General features: G+C 43.5%; 1 protein-coding gene across 2 annotated transcripts in view; it reads right to left on the minus strand.

The window, feature by feature from the left end:
- The window catches only part of pip5k1bb (phosphatidylinositol-4-phosphate 5-kinase, type I, beta b), a 34,114-nt gene continuing 16,126 nt past the window's right edge, over positions 1-17,988 (minus strand). The window contains exons 4-15 of one of the 2 annotated variants that reach the window (XM_048243594.1): positions 17,731-17,861; positions 16,499-16,616; positions 14,328-14,480; positions 13,828-14,124; positions 8,853-9,052; positions 8,393-8,476; positions 7,679-7,727; positions 7,504-7,588; positions 6,653-6,808; positions 3,493-3,628; positions 1,135-1,249; positions 1-1,001 (exon numbers count right to left, since the gene is read on the minus strand). In XM_048243594.1, the coding sequence (XP_048099551.1) occupies positions 999-1,001; positions 1,135-1,249; positions 3,493-3,628; positions 6,653-6,808; positions 7,504-7,588; positions 7,679-7,727; positions 8,393-8,476; positions 8,853-9,052; positions 13,828-14,124; positions 14,328-14,480; positions 16,499-16,616; positions 17,731-17,861 (1,527 nt within the window). In that variant the 3' untranslated portion in view covers positions 1-998. Of the gene's footprint in view, positions 1,002-1,134; positions 1,250-3,492; positions 3,629-6,652; positions 6,809-7,503; positions 7,728-8,392; positions 8,477-8,852; positions 9,053-13,827; positions 14,125-14,327; positions 14,481-16,498; positions 16,617-17,730; positions 17,862-17,988 lie in introns of both variants that reach the window. The other variant, XM_048243593.1, reaches the window with a different exon arrangement.

The raw sequence follows: 17,988 nt of genomic DNA on the forward strand, positions 1-17,988 counted from the left end.
TTTGTATTGACAGTGATTTAATAAATTATGGTCTCAAAACCAACAAATGTGCAATTATAGAATTTAAAGAGATAACTTTGATATGGTCTCTCTAGAAACAGGTCAGCTGCGGAGCTGAACATGGTACACACACTAGCCTATCACTTATCTTTAAGTAATAAACAGGATGCAGAAATATGAAAAGGATATCCTGAGAAAATGCAGTCATGACACCCTCACCCCAAAATATTCTTTACTCATCTAAAGGTCAACAATTATTCTTCATTGTCTCATTGTGTTTTAGACGAAAAATGAACACAACAATGCTCATACTACATATGTTTAAATGTGCGTTCTCATTGAAAGAGTTCAGGTTTGGCAACTCACCTAAACCAAATATATGAGACTATGTTTAATACAAACATACATACTATCCTTACAGAAAAAGTGCCATTTGGGAGAAGGTGGTGAGCACCACCCTTCTATTCCAACCTGCTTCCAAGCGCTCAAAGATCCAGTCACAAAGTCACTTGTCAAGGTAGCCTCTAACCCATGCAAAGGTTTGTCTCTGTTGCTTCCCTCTGTTTGATTTTGTTTTACGTTGAAATGGGCAGCATGTATCACATCAGCCTCACTATTTGGCGCTGTGCAGATATCAGGTGATGCACACACATCGGTGGGTCTTTACAGCTTTCAAATGCAACGCGAGTCTTGTATATTGTCCTGGGAGGGAAGCGGAGGAGGAGGTACATTGCCTTCTTCATGTCTGGAATGGATGTCATGAATATTGATATTTCCCATGGATTTCTCACACCTCTGTATCAAGAGTCGTTTCCCCCCTGGTTGTTTGTTTTGGCAAAAGGCAAGGAATGGCATGCCATCTCTTGACAGCTGAGTAGATGGATGTGGCGGAGCAGAGTAGTGTTTAGGTGGGAATCCTCTGCTTCACCAGAGAAGAGTCGCAACCATCAGATGGTTGAATTAATGCGCAGTGATGATGTTCGATGTCTTCTTACATTTCACTGCAAAATAAACACAAACAAATAAACAAATAAGAGCCCATGTTGGACACTATGAACTAATATTCCAGAATAAAGTTTGTGTTTTGATCGTTACACATATAAGTCAAAATGTTTTGTGACTTCCGATACTTACTAAGTAGATATCAAAAGACCCGTCATCCCTGTCCATGTCCATGGTGCTTTGCTCTGACGTCAGGCAGATGGCGCTGTCCTCCAACGTGAAGGTGGAACTGGAAGCTGCATCATCCCTACAGAGGGAACACAGCAATGCAAATGAGCATGGAAAACAGAGCAGAGCTAACAAGCTGCTGGGACAGATGTCTCAATGATCATTTGAATACTGCGCACCCCAAACGCATACAGTGTCAAGGTACCTATTGGGGGAAAGAGTCCTACTAGCTGTGACGTTGCAGGATGTGAAAGATCATAACATTAAAAGATGATTAAAAATGTAGAATATACAAATACCCCTACAAAAACAAAAGATACAGGCAAAGAACCAGCATGTAACTAGTGGAAAGAAACATATTAGTCCTTGTTCAGTACTTTAAGGCACATTGATCTCGAAAGCTTTCTTCATAACATTTTTATACAGTTAATCAATTTGTTAACTTAGATGTGAAATGGATCGTCAACTCAGAGGCTGCTCAAGTTATAAAATAAGCCTGAACTTCACTGACATTTCACTAAAAATGTAATCATTTTTGACAGCAAAGATCCATGGCCTCTCACATAAAAATGTGGCATGAAAAAGGGACAAAAAAAACTGCCCTAAAAAACATTACATAATGGTCTCCCAGCATACGACAGGGGGCAGCTGAAGACAGGCCTCCAGATCACCGGCTGGCTGCTGCTCACAAAGAGTCACCTGACTCCAGTTGCTCGAGTTTATTGCAGGAATGTGTTTACTGTTTTAGTGCCAGTAATTACGGCCAAAGATTTCACCAACTCTGTCAAATCGTGATAACGGGTATACCACTCACTTCCTGCCTCACGATGTAAGCAAAGAGATTATGTCTGGTTTTACATGCCTAGACTCAGAGGCTACTCATTAACATACATTTACCTGCATCTATTCAAATCGTTTTCCAGTTTTCGCATTGACACGACTCTTTAGAGCATGGTGCCTATTAGCTTATTTAGTGTTCTACATCAGGTGTGTTGGATGGATTTGCTACAAATCCTGTTTTCCGTGCAGCTATTCATGCTTTACTTTCATGACTTAAATTACTTTATTGACGTTTTAAGTGGTTTAATGAAATCTTTGAAAGAAACACAAGCACTTTCTCCTTTGATTACTTCTCTGTTTCTGGCGCGGTACTCTTTTATACTCAGCCTGCCATAGGGGCACTATTTTCAAACAAAATACCAGCTTATCCAGACCATCTTAAATAAATATGTAAAAAAATTACCCCTGGCCTGTTCTTTTGTGATGGTCTATTGAGACGGCTTGTGTTTGGGTACACTCATCACCAGCCATCACCACAGTCATAGCAATAGCCTGCTGCTTCCTTAGGCTCAAGTCACCTTCAGATCAAACACCCTCTTTTGTCAGACTTTCTGTCAACAAACAATGGCAGAGTCAGACCCCCTTTTAGACCCTGCTTAAATATTTAGTGAGTCCTTTGACAGGGAGTTTGGTAGCAAAACAGGTGCGTGACTGGGGCAAAAGATCAAGATTAGTGAGACGTCAGCAGAGCGACAGTGAAAGAACAACACCAGGTGGAGGGTGTGGTGTGGCGTGGTGTTTTGAATGGATGAGAACAGTGAAAGGGTCAGATGACTGATCCGCATACACAGTGATCCTACAGGCTGGTCTTTTGCACACTATTTTTCTCCAATACTTCTTACTTCTCTATGCATTATGAGGACAACAGCTCTTTCCTCCAAAGAGAACATTGTTTCTCTAGATCCTAATCTGTTATCCTATAATCATGGTCGGTGCCATAACAGTGATTAAGCAAAAAGACAGCAATGTATTTTAGGAGGTGGGGCAGCCGTGGCCTACTGGTTAGATCCCCCACCAATAGGAACGGCTGAAGTGCCCTTGAGCAAGGCACCTAACCCCTCACTGCTCCCCGAGCGCCGCTGTAGCAGGCAGCTCACTGCGTCGGGATTAGTGTGTGCTTCACCTCACTGTGTGTTCACTGTGTGCTGAGTGTGTTTCACTAATTCACGGATTTGGATAAATGCAGAGACCAAATTTCCCTCACAGGATCAAAAGAGTTTATATACTTATACCTGCACTGATCTTTTTTTAAAGAATGTTTTGTATATTGTCATTATTCGTCATTCAGCTGATGCTCCTATTCAGAGTGATTTACAGTGAAATACTTATAGGGTGCCTTGCTCAGGAGTAGGCCTAGGCTACAATGGTAGCAGCTCCTAGAATCAAACTTACAACTTTTGGGGTTAGTCTCAACCTTTAGCCCAGATCCCTTACCACTAGACCACTACCACCCTGCTGTGTGTATTGTTCTAAGGGCATTACCCGTCCTTAGAGTGGTCATCCAGGTATTGCTCACTGACGAAGATGGACGAGGAGGAGATGGTGGTGCCCATGGACGAAGCCTCATACAGGGATGGCGTGACAGGGACCAGGTCAGGGCGGACGTAGGAGTCAAAACCTGCAACATGAAAATGTAGTCAAGGAACTTAGCAACTGGTTCACAAGAGTAGAAAGTTCCCTTTAAATGACTCAGATGAACAATAATGAACTACAACAAAGGTTAGGCTTTGTCAATGTCAGGAGTCATGTTTCAGGAGTTTCAAATTGATTAACTGTGTTTACATGAACCACCCGGTTATTATAAGATTTTTAATTTTTCGAATTTCAAGCTTGCGCATGTACAACAAACAAGTGTTTGCGCATGTAAACATCATATCCCGATTTCAGAATCCCGGATAATGGTGCGATCCCGTTGTCGTCTAACCAGTTGTAAGTCGTCCGAAAACACGGACACAAGTCCTTATGACTTGTTTGTAGCTGTGTTAGTAGTAGTAACTGTGTCATTTCACTCCTCTTTTTACTCCTTAGCAAATGTGAATGTCCATTTCAATAGCTCAATTCCAATGCCTCAAAGGTATGTGTTACGTTGTCTTGTTGTTTGTGGAATATCGTGGAATGTGTTGTTTATCCGTTGGTGTTGGTAAAAGTGGCTAGCAATGTTGCTGTGTTAAAAACTAGACAACGCTACCTTACTTGAGGTGAATACCATGCCCTCTGACTCATTGTGTTGTGGTGAACGTAAATGCAAACCGGATAAAATGGTGCATTCATGGCACTTCGGAATGAGGACCGCCCCCGTGGCTACTTTGTTTTTCCCACAGCAAGTGTTCATGTGCTTTGCCGTCAGAATGTGTGACAAACACAAATGGCACAACAAAGGTTAAAACATACACTCACTAATCCTAAATAAACTGTATTTGCTTAAAATATAGTGTAAGATGCTTGTGAAAGAAAGATATGCAACTTTCAAGTGACAAAAACGGCAAATTCCCAAGTTCACATTAAAACTGTTGGACATGAAAGGCCACATGGACTACACACGAACTACAACGTGTTGACAAAAGTGATGACGAGCCCCTAACTGGGCAACTCTGTTAGCAAAATGTAGCCCCATTTTCCGACCTCTGACTCACACATTACGTGACGTGAATGATGCGGAATGATGATGTTTTCACTGGGAAAAAGTTTTTTCCGAAGCCCATGAACGCTAGGTTATCCCGATCCCCTTATTCCCAGTTATCAACCCGGAGAGAAGAAATACTCTTTTCTGATAGGCTGGTGGGGTGGCTATTAATTCTGAATAACGGGACACCTATGAAGTAGGTCTGGTAAAAAAAAAGTTTAATCACCGATTGGTAACTATAGACCCTTTCAACAATAAAAACAAAAACAATGCTTGAACGTTCTATTTGGGCCCCAATCTACTTCCTCTGCATTAAGATAACATATGGAATGTTAAAACGGAAGTCTTGTGGGGCCAACTATGATGCTGATAATGGAACTCTCTTGAAAGGGTCCATAACAACCATAGTAGGAAGCCTGGAAGCAGGCTTCGCAACAACTGTAAACATGCTAACTGTCCATGCTATCCCTGTTAGGGCCAAAGAAAGTCGGCTTCTTTTTAAATGAAACCGCTTGTTTCTTTTGCGCGCCATAAAGGCATGACTATTGCCTATAATGGCAACCACTGCACGTCAGGGAGTTCTTTGCCTCTCACCCTCGTCCATTAATTCCGTATAACAGGACACCTCGGCGGCCGTTATCCCTTACTTATGCTAGCTGGAGTTGCCTAGTCTACTCCATAAGTATACACAGCCCCATTTCTGACAGTTGCTAAGATTCTAGAGCACTACATAGATAGATTGCTGATTAGAACTGATTAGAAGAGTGTGGTGCTCTCTAGAATATTTGGCAAAACATTGTAATCAGTAACTGGGATACTATCTATAATGTATACAAGGAAATTAATAACCAGGTTTCCCTGTGTTCATGTAAACACCATATCCTGAATCTGATCGAAATCAGGATAAGCCTCATAACTAGTGAAGTGCATATGGAAATACAGCCATTCACCTGGACATTATACAGTATAATATTATATATATATATATATATATATATATATATATTCTTTAAGTTTTCCGATTTTTTGTTTGCTCATGTAGGCTAAAATCCTGATGTCAGAACCCTGGATAAATCCATAAGTTCCTAAGGGATATGATGCACAAACACAAAATTAGAAAACTTAAAAGCCTGATAATAACCAATATACTCAATTTTCATGTAAACGCAGTCATTGCTTACTCAACCTGAGTAAACATGCTCGGAGGTGAATTAACTTTATCAGCACTTTCCCTGCCTTGTCCTACACTTGGCCTTCCTTTGTAAAAGGAACAAAACTGCTGAGGTTCTGTTTTTCGCTTCCAGTAATGTCATAGCAGGATCCTTCTTTGAACATGTACATAAACCTTTCAGCAGCTCTGAAAAATATACACGGGGAGAGACACACATCTCTTGAACGGAAGATTACTCAGTGAAGCAGCTCTTTCTTAACAATGTATCTAATTGCAAAATATGGGCAAGACAGTTCCTTCCTCTTTTTGAATGTCATTTCACAGGAAGGTCAGTGGTCTAGTCTGCTTATGGGTGAAAACTCTCATCCTGGCCGTGTGAGGGCCTGCCCATGACTGAAGCAGGCCTCTGGCAGGCCATGATAATAATTCCAAGAAGTAGCAGCCACCCAGATAACATCCTTCTACGAAGACTACAAGGGAAGCTCCGCAAATGGGGGATGGGTGGGTTGATGGCGGGAACTGGGTGTAAACAATATCAGAACCTTTTCTAATCACAGGCCAAGCCTTAATAAACGGTCCCTCGTGTTTTACCATCTCATCCCGTCAGTTGGGCTTAAGCCTACATGTCAGCCTAGCACCATTTAAGCACTTTTAACCTTGATCTGCTTTTCATGTAAGGTTTTCTAAGAACATCAAAACAGAAACTCATGGCAATTATGATCAATTACATTAGACCCATGTTGTGATGCTAAACAGGATTAATCAGAAGACAGGGTTTGTTTGTTAACTAAGATGAACACAAGTACTGAGTATAAAGGACAATAGAGTCCTTTGACTGACACGCCTACCTTGTCCATCCAAACTGGCCAGGCTCCGGGCCCCACCCAATCTGTCCATCCTGTCGTCATTCTTCTCCTCTTGCTGGGACGACAGGATCTCCTGTGAGGACGACTTTAAGGCTGCTATAGAGTTGCGCGTCCGTCTGGTGGGAGAGAACCGGGCCGCTAAAAACGGAGGGGGAAGGGGAAATGGGAGAGTGAGATCTCAGAGATTCTCATCACACATGCAGGCTGTCTTAGCAAAAAAAGCCCCCCCTGGCTTCCCCCTGCTGCATTAATGAGTAGGGATGATTATGTAATAGTCTCTTCCCCGTTACTTTGAAACTTCAGATGGAGAGCATAAAACAAAAACCATCCCTCTGTTTCAGTTTAAAAGACAACAAAACCAAATTTCTATCTCCCCATCTCGGTGAATATTTAAACAATGGGCTGGATACCCTTGCTCTTTTTTTAAAACATCAAAAATGAAAAACATGAATAAACATTCCATTGTAAATGTGATATGCTCACATGAGCTGAAGTGATACATCGTTTTGAAAGGCTTTTGGGTCCACTGGCTAACTCCCTGTAATGGTGAGGCATCTGATGTTTTAAGTAGTTACTTTTTTAAAGGCAATTTAGGAACAAAACTAAGACTGTATAATCCCCTTTGAAGTGCCTCCTCGGGGGGTGTAGTGTACTGTAGTGATACTGATGTGATGCATTCTGTATTATGTATATTCTTGCGGCAAGGAAAAACGTTTACTTAAGCCAGTTTCAATTATTTTAGGTTGTATGGCCTTCATCTGTAGAATGTTCTAAAGGGATATAGGTTGGATGTGATATGCAAAGTCAAAAAAAACAACAACATGTAGGCTTACTTTGCATTTTGCGGAACACTCTTGTGCTCATGAACTTGAGAAATCTGTTTGCATAGAAACCTGGTCGGTGCACCGACACAGTGTCCTGGAAAAAAGGTGAACAGAACAGTTGACGTTTCATTAGCATGAGGCCTTCATCTGGCAGGGGTACAAGCAGCACACAGTGTTTACTTACTCCGTCATAGACAAGGGCTTTCCATGAGTGTTCCAGCTTCTTAATGAACCTTCACAAAAACACAAACAAGAAAACAGACAGAAGAACAAAGGCCCATGTCAGAAGACAGGATACACAAAATCTCATGAACAACGCCACCCACCCCACCCCTCCAAAGAGAATTAAAAAAAAAAAAAAAAAAAAAAAACCCACAAGACCTTGAAATCAGAGATGGTTGCCCTGAGGTGAGAGAGAGCTAATATTAAAGTTATATAACCAGCCATGCTGTCAGTGCCATTTCCATGTCTAATTACTGGCGTGAGGGACATTGAGCAGGAACAGATCTGAGATATCTGGCACAGGGACACATTACACAATGTTACACAATGGCCAAAGTGGGGGCCATCTTCTCTGGAGGACTTCGACTAGGGAACAGGGTGGAGGAGAAGTTTGACCACTTCCTCTTTCTCTCCTTCGAAATTGCATTACGGCTGAATTAGTGACGGTCAGTGGACAAGCTGAACTTTACGGGTACATGAGAGCAGACTAAGCTGCTCTTGTTATTCCCTAATGTAATTCTATCCAGTCCATTTGGCCAAGTTTACATCATTTTTGTGAGATGCCTGTTCCAAAATATACTTCTGCCAGCTTTTTTACTTTTTCATTACACTAATGTCAGGAACTGGAATGGACTAACACCTCAGTGATGACGCAGTGGGCTGACATTCGTCTTACCTGTAGGACTGCAGAATGTCGATAATTCCAAGGAAAATAAGCAGCTTCTCATCCTTGTGTGTTCTGCAAGGAATTCCACCCATTCTGCAAATACCATTGAGAGAGAAGAGATCAACAGATACTCCAGAGATGACTGAAGTATTAGCTACTCAGCAAAACTTTTATGAAAGCCAAAAAATAACACCACAAGGAGCATGTGAAGAATCCTTTCACTTGTGATTTGCACACACACAAGTGTTGAATCTTTAGACACACACTAATGTTTAATGGATACATTTAATAGGAATGTTTACAATATTAAGTTGGGAAGATGACAGCCATACTAATACAGACCATGAGCAGGGCTCTGAGCCATTAGTCTGTTTACATGGTTGCCATGGCAGGAGGGAGCAAAAACAATGGCCCTGGAACACACAGTGATTACACACGGAAAAGATTGGGATGGGACTACGTCACTCACGTGTCATCAGTGGTCACAGCCTCTGCCGCCCTGCCGTCGCCCTGGATAGACTCCATGGCCGTGGAGTAGAGGACCCTCTGGCCAAGCGGGCGCTTGCCGTCCACCCCCACCTGGCCCGTCTCGCCCTCCCTTTGGCTGGGGTCCAGCACGTGCACCCCCAGCAGCAGACTGTAGTCCATGATCTTAAAGCTCTCGAGCACCTGGTCAGAGATCAGAGAACATGCCACCAGGAAATTGAAAAAGAGTTCTAAAAAAACAATAGGGAAGGAATGTCAAAGGTATGTTTGCATCATTTAAGGAATGTCTTTCTTCCCTTTGTGCAGTGTTTTATTATCTGATGTGTTTTGGTTCTGTTTTCCTAGGTTACACATTGATTGGCGGTGTCTCTATTCTTCTTAAGCAAGGGTTGAGAGTGTATTGTTCCACTTTTCTAGATGCCGACTTTCAGTCTGATTAAAATTCAAAAATTGGGTCAATCACACACATGGGTGCAGCTGTCATACTTTTTTTTTTCTTTTGCCTTCTATATTTTATTTGTTTATGTGCAACTCACACACTAATATATTTATTCGTTGTCGCTGATTGCCTGCGCTGGCCTTTAAAGCTGTATGCTGAGGGAGTCGTCTCTAAAGCCAGTTGTCAGAACACACATGGAAGCAAAGGGACTGGCCTTTTCAGAGTCAAGGAACCTAAGAGCGAGGATCGTTACTGGCAATCCCTAAAGCACACACAGAATTCACTCACTCAGACAGGTGCTCGCAAGCAGAAAGTTGAGGTCCTCGCTCTCATGTTACCCATTACCACAACTGTTCAAAGCAGCAGCTCTGGTCAGAATTAGGTTTGCATACACGATGGAGGAAAGGGGCTGACTCGCAAAACCACAATAAAATCTCATCATGGCTGGAAGTTCAATGAAAACACAAATAATTGTCATTTCCATGGGTCAGATTGGATCCCATCTATAGAGCTTGAACACCTGTTGCGTAATGTACCAAGAGGAGGCAGGTACTATGTGCACATTTGTTGATACAATCTTTGTTTTGCATGGGGAGATATTCGAGTCACCTCCAGCCCATTCAAATGACTTGCCTTTAGAAGAAAAAAAAGTTGCACCACATCCTCAGGCCTGATTTGCCTCTAAACCTGTCCAACCACTGCGTGGCGAAGCCGGCAGCCATCGCACTTTTTCCTTTCAAACGTCACCGACGGAACACGTTCCTGTTTCTCCACTCCAGTGGAGGAGTACAATAGTGTGGAAAACATTAGCACCTTCAAAAAACCGGAACCGTGTTATTTAAAGCAAAGAGTAAGAACTCCAAGGTAGGAAAATTGTAGTGAGCAAGTTTTAAAAACAAAAACTGGTTTGGCATTGTCATTGTCTTTATACTGATAAAACAGCAAGACAAGTAGTTTACACAAGAGCATTTATATGACTAGAATCCCTATGATATTTCCTCTTTGGTTCAAATTGAGAGATGTAATCTTCCAATTGTTGCCAAAAAGGGCGATGACCAACCCTATGAAACTCAGTGTCTCAGTGACTTACAGTACTTATCTGAAGACAAGGCCTAAATGCCTATTATTATAGTACAAAGAGAAATCTGAAGAATCTGGTTGAGCAACACCCTCTGGTCAATCTGAATCAGTCCTTCATACTGACAGACAACAGACACAGATCCACAGTGCCTTAAAGCGGAAGTTTGTTTATCCATGGCTTTCTTGCATTTTCGTTATGCATTACATCCCACATTTACAATATGTTTAGACATGTTTGGCATGGTACTCCTTGTGTCATATTTTTAGTTTACACTGTTGTATGGTCTACTGATTGATCTAGTCACTCTCTTATTGGCATTAAAGAAATGACAGATTGCCAAACGAGAGGAAGCATTTGAAATCAAACCAATACACAGGAAATGTACACTCTTCCTGCAATGGTGCAACTTCAGTCCAACTCAGCCATTTCCTTTTGGTAAGCTGACGGTAAAGTTTCACACTATGAAAGTCTACGCTGTACCTGAGATTTGGTTTCACACAAGGAAATAAACCCAGTCAATACATCATTAACACCAAACAGGCAAATTTTGCTTGGCTGTCTGCTATTATTTCCTGATGATGATGATGCCCGGGGGGCAACAAAGTAAAATCACTGTGCCCTCCCTACAAAGAGTCTCGGTTGATGGGGGTGTCTGAATGAAACATGTATGCTAGTACCAGCCCATGATGAGGGCGATCCTTCTTCATCACTACTCCTCATGCATTATTGAGCACTTCCTCTCCGTCTCCATATGGCCGTCGTCATGGGACCATCAGTTTGAGGAGGCATTTACCCTACATTCCAACCACCACCCTCTGCTGACCCACATACACAACCCCTGTGCATCCTGCCCCCCTCTCTCTCTATCCCTCTGTCTCTCTCTGTCTCCCTTTCTCTCTCTGTCTCTCTACTCCCCCCCTCTCCCTCTCTCCTGTTTTCTGGGCTGCAGCAGGTTGCAGAGTGGCGGCCGGCTCTGTGCTGTACTGTGCTGCTTACTCAGGGAAAAAACGGGAGAGATTTCTGCTTAGGAGGCACTTTGGGCCTGGGCTCAGGAGACAGCGGGCAGGAAGCGATAACAATAAAAACTACAGAATCACAGACAACTGTTTGTGTGCAACAGCAGAGGACATGGCCCTGCACTGCTGCTGTTGCGTGTTGTGTGTGTGTGTGTGTGTGTGTGTGTGTGTGTGTGTGTGTGTGTGTGTGTGTGTGTGTGTGCATGTACGTGTGTAAGCATGTTCTTTCTCACACAATCTACAGTATGTACACCCAGCATCCAGCCAGTTTCTCCTAGAACTGATTGTGAGCAATGATATCGCTGATGTCTGTGTAGAAACACAAAGATGCCCTGCCACTGGCACAAAGCAGGAAAGAAATTTAATCATGTTGTAGTTGGAGGCCTCTTTTTCGGAGCATAGGGTGAGTGGTTGTGTGTGTGTGTGTGTGTGTGTGTGTGTTTTCCCACAGCTGCTCCCCTGCAACCAAGATAACTGTCTCCACCCTCCATTTTGGCATCTCCTTTTTTCAAGACAAGCTTGGATTCTCTGTGAACTTGGCATGCTTGTGACTTGCATTAGCATTGATCCTTTTAGCTGGATGCCCTTAGGGGAGGGGGGGGGGGGCAGAGAAGAGAAATGTAAAACCAGAGTGAGAGACAGCGGAGAGAGAGAGAGAGAGAGAGAGAGAAAGAGAGAGAGCACAAGAGAGAGAGAGAGAGAGAGAGAGAGCACAAGAGAGAGAGAGAGAGCACAAGAGAGAGAGACAGCATAAAGACAGAGAGAGTACAAGAGAGAGAGAGACAGCATAAAGACAGAGAGAGTACAAGAGAGAGAGAGACAGCATAAAGACAGAGAGAGAGTACAAGAGAGAGAGAAAGAGCACAGAGAGAGAAAGAGCACAGAGAGAGAAAGAGCACAGAGAGAGAAAAACAACAACTCCAAGAGCAAGCAATTACTTAATTATTTCCATATCGAATCATTTCCATAATTTTTTAATAAAAAGGGGTCCTGTGTGAAAACAGTGATGTGCAAGAGCACATCAGCTAGTAAACAAACAATCCCAGTGTTTCAGCAGAGGACTCCAAACGCATGGCCACCCCTGACGGGGTGTTACCTAATAAGGATGGATTTAGGAGCAACATGCCACTGATTTTGGTCATTTCATTACATGCTTGGCTTCTCTCTGTTTGTTTTGATGGAGCCCAATTGTGCATGTATGGTAGAAGAAATCTCAGCCATTTGTTGTGATTCAGCATTATAATGACTGTATTGGTTTAGCAAATAATCTCTCATCTCTATGGATCTCATTTTCTTTTCTTGATTGCGACCTTAAAGTGTTTTTATATAGTGTGCATTCAGTTCTATTTCTTTTGAACTGTGTGTATATGAAAGCGGAATGATACTATCTAAATAGTCTGAATTAGCAACATTAAAACATGTTTTTGCACCATGCCTCTCAATCCAGATATCAACCAGCTAGAGTTAGATGTAAAACTATACAATCTGATCGCTTCAAGCATACCACACAAACAGTGGAATATATGGCAAAGTACATGTAAATCCCCTTCCTAAAGCAACTCAGATGTACGTAAGAGGGGCCTGTTACATAAACCGCAGACCTGCAGCAAAATCTGCGCTTGTTCTAATCGAGTTTAGCCACTAATGTGCAGGAATGGAGTGGAGGTGGAGAGAGTTGGCATGCGAGACCTGACGGTCCCTATCTTTAGACCCGAGCACTTTTCTTTTTGGTCATGCTGGGAACATTTCTTAATCGCAATCCGTGTTTGGAGTTCTGTCATGTCCTAAGGTGGGGGTGCGGAGAGTTAGGGGAAGAGAGGAGGGGAGGAGGATGGGGGGGGGGGACTGGGGGAAAAAAGATTTCTGTGGAAACACGCTGCGCCTTTGCCAAGCTTAACAGGCAGTGCAACATGGTCCAATAGGGAAGTTCCTGTGCGTATCCAGGACATGCTTTTTGTTTTTGCTGCGACAACAACACTGTTGCATGTCCTTTGGACAGTTGCAGATACACATGAATAATAAGGAGCCTCAAGTGTGTGAGTGTGTGAACTTGTGAGTAAAAGACAACTTTTAATCTTATTTTATGGGGACATTTCTCATGATACAATTTGACACAGGAAACGCTGGTGTAAAAAAAAAAAAACATGCCGAAATGGGCTGTTTATTTCCTCCCTCTCTTTTGACTGCTTAGAATGCTGTTAGACAGCATTTGCTCTGCAGAAAACTCAGACTGACGACTGAAGCTTGAACTTCCTCATGTCTATTTCTGATTTACTCCTTGCAAGCAGGAGTAGGATTTTGCAAGTAGTGCAGCGCAGTTGTTGTTTCACCCAACAAAACACCCAATCTGACCCTTCTGTAGTATACACTTCAATCCCGAAGTGAAACCGGCAAGCAGCAGGGGCCAAAAAAAGACACTCACCCGACAGTCTCGCTGCAGAGTCTTTATCAGCGCATTGTAGGTCTCCGCATCAAAGTATAGACCTTCATGCATGTCCTGAAAGTCTAGGTCCTTGTAAGTGGGGCAAGACTTTTCACGCTCTTTTCTGGAGGCCCGACGCTTGTACGTGGAGCCTTTTAGGTCATACTTGTAGTGCATCCTGATAGCGCGGGGCAGGACGTTGTTCATCACCACCAATCGGATGTTCATGCCGCCGGACTGCACGCAGTATAGCCCATAAAACTTGGGCAGGAGCGTCCGAGGGTTCTGGTTTAGATTCTGTAAAAAACAAACAACCCAATTAGCAGTGGACAACATTTTTTACTTATTTTAGGCTAATATGTAACTAACAGTACTTTTAGGAGGTAGTTTTTATTAGCATGAAGAGATAATGATTATTACATAATAACTAGAGCACTGCAATCATTCATGTCAATGCAAATTATTTGATAAGAGAAAACATTCAGATGCTCAGGCCTCACCATGTAATAACCTGGTAGTAGTTTCTGTAGGAACTCTGCTTCTTTGTGCTGGACGGTTTTGACGATGAACTCGTCATCGCTGGTCAGGTAGAAGAGTGACCCACTGGCTCCAGGGTTGGACAACTCGATTAGTGGCTCGTTACAGATGGAGTACTGGAAAAAAAAATACAAACACAAGGGATAATGCCCCTGAGTCAAATTCAAACCTTTTCATTCAACATTTCCAGAAGACAGATGATGAAATTTCAGTAGTGCACAAAAAATAGTGCTATTTGACTGCAAAATTGCAGTGTAGGTGACAGCTCTTGTTTACGTCCTTATCTCAACCTGCCATTGCTTTTAGTAATAGGCATGCGAACAAACTCGACAGACACAGGATCTATTCATGCTTGACATCTTTTCCTATGGCCTAGTGACCTCATAAGTATCAGCGTGGCAGCCCCAAAACACAAACAGGAAAAGAAAAAGAAGTCCAGCAGGGTTTGACTGGAAGCGGTTGCCTGGGAGTAAAGGTTGTGGTCTCAGGCGCAATAATGCAAGCAGTGTCCATGATGATGCAGTTTGTGCGTGTTGTGCCCACTCCCGGACGAGCCTGGGCCTCTGGTACACCGGGGGGGGGGGGTTAGCAAGACCAGCAGGAGGGGCCAGGCTCTGGCCAGACGGCCCACGGCTCCCCGAGAGCCCCTGACTAATGGAAGTCAATAGTCACGTTGTGCCGGGAGAACAAACACATGGGCATTTGCATTCAGCTCCACAGGTCAGTTTGTGTGTGTGTGTGTGTGTGTGTGTGTGAGTGTGAGTGTGTGTGTGTGTGTGAGAGTGTATGTGTGTGTGTGTGTGTGTGTGTGTGTGTGTGTGTGTGTGTGTGTGTGTGTGTGTGTGTGTGTGTGTGTGTGTGTGTGTGTGTGTGTGAGAGAGAGAGAGAGAGGATGAGAGAGCGACAGAATGTGAGGAAGAGAGAAACCATGTGTGTGTGTGTGTGTGTGTGTGTGTGTGTGGGGGGAGTGTATGTTTATGTGTCTGTTCCATTTTAATTGGCTTTTCTCACTGCTTTGCTCGCCTCGTAGGCAAAACACATAATCAAAAGAAATCAAGCATCCATTCTTTCTTTTCTATCCTCAATCTGTCCCACTCCTTATCCTTCAGCTCCAACATCTACACAGAGCCCCAAACAAACCGTAAGATGCAATAACACCACGCAAATACTCAATATAAAATTGAATCACGTGAGGGAAAACAAAGCAGAATGTAGCACTTGACCTCCAAAAACACTAGTGTGATAAGGAGCTGTACAGTAGTCCCAACCCTTGGTCTAATAACGATGAGTTGGGAGAGTCCCTGTAGGGGAAGAGGGAACACCATGGGAGGAGTTAAATGCAGTGGTAGCCTGCCAGGAACACTCTGTTATACCCTGGCAAAGCTCTATTACCCCTCCCCGGGGTAATTAAAGAGGGATCGTGTCACATTGCGCACTGCTCACGAGAGATAATTAAAACAATAATGGTGATAATGTAGGTAATTAGTTGCGCGCTGCCCACAATCCGCTTAGTGTGTTGGCTGGCAAGGAGGGAGCTACAAAGGCAGGAGCTGCTGCAGAGCCCACTGCAGTCTCTCTCTCTCTCTTTCTCTCTCTCACACACACACACACACACACACACACACACACACACACACACACAGTCACACAGCTCTGAAAGAGGCCAAACATCAGCAAGAAGGAGGGTGGAGGCTGAGCAGAATGAGAGGGTAGAGCAAACAGGATCCCATCCCCAGCTCTCTATCTCTCTCTCTCTCTCTCTCTCACACACACACACACACACACACACACACACACACACACACAATCTTCCACAGAAACAGATTGCAACCAAACCTTACTAGATATGAAGAATTCTGCTTCTAATCACCACACTCAGCAACATGGCCATGATGGTAAACTGGTCATTTTGACAGAAAACAGAGGCTTATGACGCTGACTTTAGCCTCGTTATTCATTAAGGTCAAAGTGACAGTAGAAAATGAGAAGTGGCGGCAGTTACTCTTTACCAAACCAAGTTTGCCTCAGCATAGGCCAACAGGAAGTATGTGGGGCATGTGAGGGCGTGACTAAAACAGGGTCATGGAAGCCTGAGTGTCTGAGGTCCTGAGGTGCGGAAGAGATTCTGTCATACCAGATAGTCGTCCGGCTTGATCCCGAAGAGCTCCCGAAAGTAGCGGAATGCCATGGGCGCGTAGGTCTTGAAGCGGAAGTCAGGGTAGTGGTGGGCTGGGGTGAGGTTGCTCCCCTCGCTGCATAATAAAACCAAGCACGGGTCAGAAATGAACCGGAAACAGGCCACACACATCCATGGACAGAAAAGCAAGTGAACAATCACTCACATACAGCTACACTTCATCCCAGAGGCCAAAGAAGGATTGCTAAATGCCCTTTCTTTCCTCAGCACCTCTAAGCTATGTGACACCTCGGTGTATTTACAGGTTGGCTAAACCAGTATTGTGTTGCATGTTTCTGTGTCAAGCTGATCAGTGTTGTGTTCCAACCTGGGGAGAGGGTGGACACTTTTTTCACTCACTAGAAAAAAATCAACTCGCATTACACAATGTGGCACAGGTGTAACCTAGCCCTGGGAGAGAAAAAAAACCTGTAATAGCCTACATTAAGAATTTCCCAACCTTTTGAGGCCATTTGAGACCATTGGGACCACTGGCCTTGTTTGATAAATGACCTACTCACTGGTTAGCTAATAGTGCATACTTCTTTTATAAGCGTTTTGAAGTAATCAAACTGTCAAAAAAAATAGTGCAACTCCAAATCCATTTTAAGTGGGTTACGCAAGGCTTTTAATGTGTGTGTGTCAGTATGGTGTGTGTGTGTGGGGGGGCTCTCGTGTCAAGTCAGTAATGAAAAGCTGGATTAATGGTGTCTTGCCTTTCTTTGGTTATTTCAGAGTGAAGAGGAAGGAAGCTACTAACTAAAATGTCACATACCATAGATATTTGCATAGTGACTCTACCTCGATCATCTGTTGACAACAACTATAGTATAGTAGTATACATTAACCCTGCATATCTACCTACAAAGCCAGAAGCATGAAGTGTGGCCTTTAAGTTGAACAAACAACACATTTCTACTTCATCCCGAGACACAAAGAAATCCACCCTTCTTTACAACAGAAGCCATTGATTAGGTGAGGTGGTTAAAAAAAATGGTAAATTGCTTGAAATGAATAACTACTGTCAAACAAGTTCATGCGGGGGAAGCTGATCAAACTAGTTGACCACAATCTGATGCAACATGACACACCTCCTGCCACTGTGGCCTATTAAATGTAAGACTTCAGAATCATTGTCCTTAGTATGTCAGTGTTTTTCGTGTTGCGGTTGTGTACGTCGTGGGGCCCACCTGGGCAGAAAGACACTCTCCACCACGTAGAAGTCCTGCATGAGCACATCTCTGTCGGGTTTGGACGTGAGGTTCCCCACTGTGTACCCGATGCCCAGCTGGATGGCCCCCTTCAGTGCCGATGAAGTGGTCTGGAACACAAGGACAACAGCAGAGTGGGCAAATCAGCAGGACTCTTTCCAATTTTAGTCATCTCTCTCTCTCTCTCTCTCTCTCTCTCTCCCTCCCTCTCTCTCTCTCTCTCTCTCCCTCTCCTCT

This window comes from Alosa alosa, chromosome 5 (genome assembly GCF_017589495.1).
Source record: "Alosa alosa isolate M-15738 ecotype Scorff River chromosome 5, AALO_Geno_1.1, whole genome shotgun sequence".
NCBI classification, from domain to species: domain Eukaryota; kingdom Metazoa; phylum Chordata; class Actinopteri; order Clupeiformes; family Clupeidae; genus Alosa; species Alosa alosa.